At 44.1% G+C, this 4,322-nt stretch overlaps 1 protein-coding gene across 1 annotated transcript; it reads right to left on the bottom strand.

The window, feature by feature from the left end:
• Nucleotides 1–2,767: 2,767 nt before the first annotated feature.
• Nucleotides 2,768–3,715, bottom strand: ORYCUNV1R1574 (vomeronasal 1 receptor oryCunV1R1574). Its single transcript, NM_001167261.1, has one exon. The coding sequence runs from the start codon at nt 3,713–3,715 to the stop codon at nt 2,768–2,770; it is 948 nt and encodes a 315-aa protein (NP_001160733.1).
• Between the last annotated feature and the right edge of the window lie 607 nt (nt 3,716–4,322).

The following is a 4,322-nucleotide window of genomic DNA, read 5'->3' as shown; positions in this document are numbered from 1 at the left end:
ACAGCCACCAGCACTGAGGGGGAGAGTGCTCCCACTTATTTTATGGTTGAGAATATGAGAAAATTGGTGAGCACTGGCCACCAGCAGCGAGGGGGAGAGCACTGGCGCCCTCATCCCAGACACCAGCTCCACAAGCCTGAGAAAATCAATGTCTGCTCTCTCAGCCTCCAAGTCCACCAGATTCTGTCAAAATGGCAGCCTGGGGAGAACCCGTGCATGTGCAGGGCACGCATGCAGGAAATTTCAGTGATGGTTACCCTCACCAAGGGATTTCCTATGAAGATTAGCTCTGTGGTGGAAATACCTGTGATTGTTCATGGTTTTTACCAAGGGTAGAGGTGGTCTCGGCAAACCGGAAACAAACAGGACTTCCGCGAGGCCTCAGCTACATCTCAGCAGTGGAAACATCCAGGTCTGTCCATGACATCACTACACTGAGACCTCAGGGCGTAGCCTCCCGAGAGGCTCAGGCAGGAGCATCAGGTGGCCTACCGGAAGTGTGACTTCACCCGAACCATCAGCGGCCTCAGAACTCCCTCAGCAGCCCAGTACCACGTGTGGCTGTATTTGGAGATAAGCTCTGTGTTGGAAATACCTGTGGATTGTTCACTGTTTTTACCAAGGGCAGAGGCGCCCTCAGCAAACCCGGATGCAAACAGGCCTCCCGCAAGGCCTCAGCTGGAGCCCAGCAGCGGCAACATCCGGGTCTGTCCATGACGTCACTGCTATGTGCCCTTGGGACAGAGTCTTTGGGAGGCTCAGGGGCAGGAGCATCAGGCTGCCTACCGGAAGTGTGATTTCACCTAAGCCATCAGTGGCCTCAACACTCCATTAGCAGCCACAGATGACATGGGACAGAGTCACAGCAACCGCATGATTTCCTCTGCGAATGTAGGGGCCACTCAGTATCGACGCCTGGGAACAACGGACCTGAGCGGGAGACCTGACAGGCACGGTGGTGGGGTCATTGGTCCAGAGTAGACACCACGGGGCACAGCCAGGGAGGGGTGAGGGGTGAGGGCAGCTGTGCCGGTCTGGATCTGGGTGCTTGGGCCTGGGTGTGGCCACAGTGAACATTCATGGAGTAAGAGAAACTGCCTAGTATTGTGCCACTTTAAAAAATAACATCTAGAAAATTCTTTGGGGGCCCGCGCTGTGGCAGAGCGGGTAAGGTTGCTGCCACCAACAGTGGCATCCCATATGGGCACTAGCTCAGTCCCTGCTGCTCCACTTCCCATCCAGCTCCCTGCTAATAATCTGCTTGGGAAAGCAGCAGAAGATGGCCCATGTCCTTGTGCCCCACAACCACTAGGGATACCTGGAGCCACCTAGGGAGGGAACCATCAGATAGAAGATTCTCTCTCTCTGCCTCTGCCTCTCCTTCTCCATAACTTTCAGATAAATGAATCTTAAAAAGTACTTCTGAAAGAGAGGACGTCCAATCCGAAGACTCCAATTGAATTTGGAAATTCTAGGAAAAGATAATTTCCAACAGTACTGATCAAGAAGATGAAGCCATGATGTTGAGGAGGGCAGAGGATGGGGGGAGAGCTGTCTACAAGGCATCCGTGCCTGCTCAATGGGAGCAACACTTCCTGAGGGGAAATGGAACTTTGGGAGGACAGACAGCCAAGACGGAATGAAACAGTTGTCTGTCCTGAAGGTCTGTGAGGCGTATTTCCAAATGTCATCCTGATAAAGAACAAATTTTAAAACCTCATGGAGAAAACAGTTTCTGCATGGGAAGAGCCTTCTTCTGGTGTTAGATAATGTGTTTGAACCACAGAAAACTGCAGAGAGGGGAAATGAGAGCTCTTGAGGATTGCAGAACCTTTGGACAGGCGAGGTGGAACTCCTTAGACTTGGGACCAAAGATTGGTGCAAAGGTTCAAGCTACAGTCACCAGTGTGCTGTCCCTGGGGACTGGAACTGAACAATGAGGTAAGACAGAGAAATTAAGATGTGGAAGATGAAGCTGAGAAAAAAAAATGACGTTGGTTGAAAAATATAGCAAAGTGAATGTACTGTAAACCAATGCACCATGGAGCTATGAGAAAGAATCAGGCCCCTGCTAATGAGTATTTAAATGTAGAAACACTTCTCATTGACATCCCAATGGATTGGAACCAAATAATAAATGCATCAACGTAAGAAGGGCAGGGGATCCTTATTGATGGACTTATGCAGATGCCCGAGGTACCCCTGCATTGTACTCTATATTAAGGATTAAATCGCCAACAAAGTCTCCTCCTCTTAATCAGCTCTGTTTTCCACAGCACTTTTCACAGACTCAACTATCTTTCCTGCATCACAGACATTCTTGAGCGCTCTTTGTACTTCACTTTATCTTTAGGTCACTGGGGCACATCCAACCTCTAGGTGAGTCCCTGAAATATGCAAGGTAGGTGGTATTTATTTAATGGATAAGGGAAGTCGTTGTGATTAGCACAGTTTAACAGAAATATAAGGCAAGCCCAAATGTAATTTTGTGTTTTCTAGTAGCTCCATTCAAAAGAACAACAACAAGCAGATAAAATTAGTTTAATGATATACAACACATTCATTTAACACAACTTGTTAGTTCACTGTGTAATCTACATGAAGGTTAATACATTTTGACTCACATTAACATTCCAAAACATGAATGTTTTTAAAAGGACTACCTAGTTCCACTCAAACTAGCCCCATTTCCAGTGCCCCATGGCTTGTGGCTTCTTTTCCTCATATAAAACTTGATGGAGACTCCTCTGTTGAAGACGATGTCAGATCAGCCACTGAAAGCTCGTGGACAAAAGGTCATTCTCATATTAGAAAGGATGGAAGTCAGTTTGAGAATAATTTTGTTATGTTTCATCAGAAAAAAGGGGCAAAATGTCGGGTAGCATGATGATAAAATTCCACCAATACCCTGCAATCTTAAGTTTTTCTCAGATGCATAAAATCCATAAAGGGTCAAGCAGTTGTTTGACAAATAAAAGAACACAAAGCAAAATACCATCAAAAGGATTGTGTGGGTGGCTTTGTTTTCTGGAGATGTCTTGGACGAGAGACTGGAGGTGTGAATGTGCTGGGCCCTCCTGTGGTGTCTGTAGAGGATCCACACCATGTGGAGGCTGGACCAGATCATCAGTGCCAAGAACACTACATCATGAATCAAGATGATACTTATAAATGACCTTGATTCATACTCTCCGAGCTTCCGGGTTTGACAGTGCGCATTAACATATCCCTGACCAACCACAGTGAAATTCAATTTGGCCTTTACAGTTCCAATGATGTGGGTGTAGATCACCATGTTGATGACCCAAAAAAAGAGTAAAGATGGGAAAATCCATTTGGAGAGCTTAGATTTCAGCATTGCCCATTTAGAATGACTGGGACTGACAGTGATGGCCTGAAATACACTTAGGAGAAAGGTAGTACATATGGAAAGACCTTGAATCACTCTGGATATGTACAGAAATGTTTGACAACCAATATCATCAAAGAAATCTTTGATTCCAAAGGATGACATGAGTTCTGGTATTAACCGGATCATAATGGTTGAAATATTGATCACTATCAGGTGCATGAAAATTGAATCGATGGGTTTCTTCAGACAAGGCTTGATTAGGAAGGTGTATGTGTATATAAAGAAGAGCAATGAGTTTGCCATGACACCAATACAAATCTGACATATTAGAAAAAAGATATAAATCATATCACTTGGTAACATTATCACATGGTGTTTTAGATGTTTTAATTAGGTTAATTTGGCATCCTTAGAAAATTAGGTTGTATTATAAATTTTATAAAATGAATTATTTTGAATACTATGACTAATAGGTCTGTTTGAGAAACAGGTGGTGAAAGGTTCAAATCTATATTTCAGGACCATCTGTGCCACTTCCAGGGACTGGACTTCAGGCCTCCTGTGAATGTCAGAGTACAGTTACATGATAAGAAGAAGGTGGACATCAAATGCTCACATCCTACATCCTCGTCTATAGCATGAGGATGTGTTTGCCTCCTGGAACAAAGAATATGCATATGATATTTTCTTCAGAGTACTAGAGTGCTTGTAATCTATAAACCTGTGTCTCACTTCTCTGGAGAATATTCTATTTTGAATGAATTCTATTATGAAGACGTGTGTGTGTGTGTTTGAACTGCTTTTTTAGAATTTATACTGCACTCACGATTCTTTCCAACAAGGAACATTTTTATCAAATTCAGAGTAGTTTTAAATACTCACACTAATCACAAAGAATTAATTAATTTTTAAAATACTAAAAGGAATAACAGGTTTCCAAGTGAGGATTTTGCCTCTCCTCATTTACCCA

Source organism: Oryctolagus cuniculus, chromosome 18 (assembly GCF_051225735.1).
Source record: "Oryctolagus cuniculus isolate XC-2025 breed Fujian yellow rabbit chromosome 18, ASM5122573v1, whole genome shotgun sequence".
NCBI lineage: Eukaryota > Metazoa > Chordata > Mammalia > Lagomorpha > Leporidae > Oryctolagus > Oryctolagus cuniculus.
This window is presented reverse-complemented; position numbering and strand designations above follow the sequence as displayed.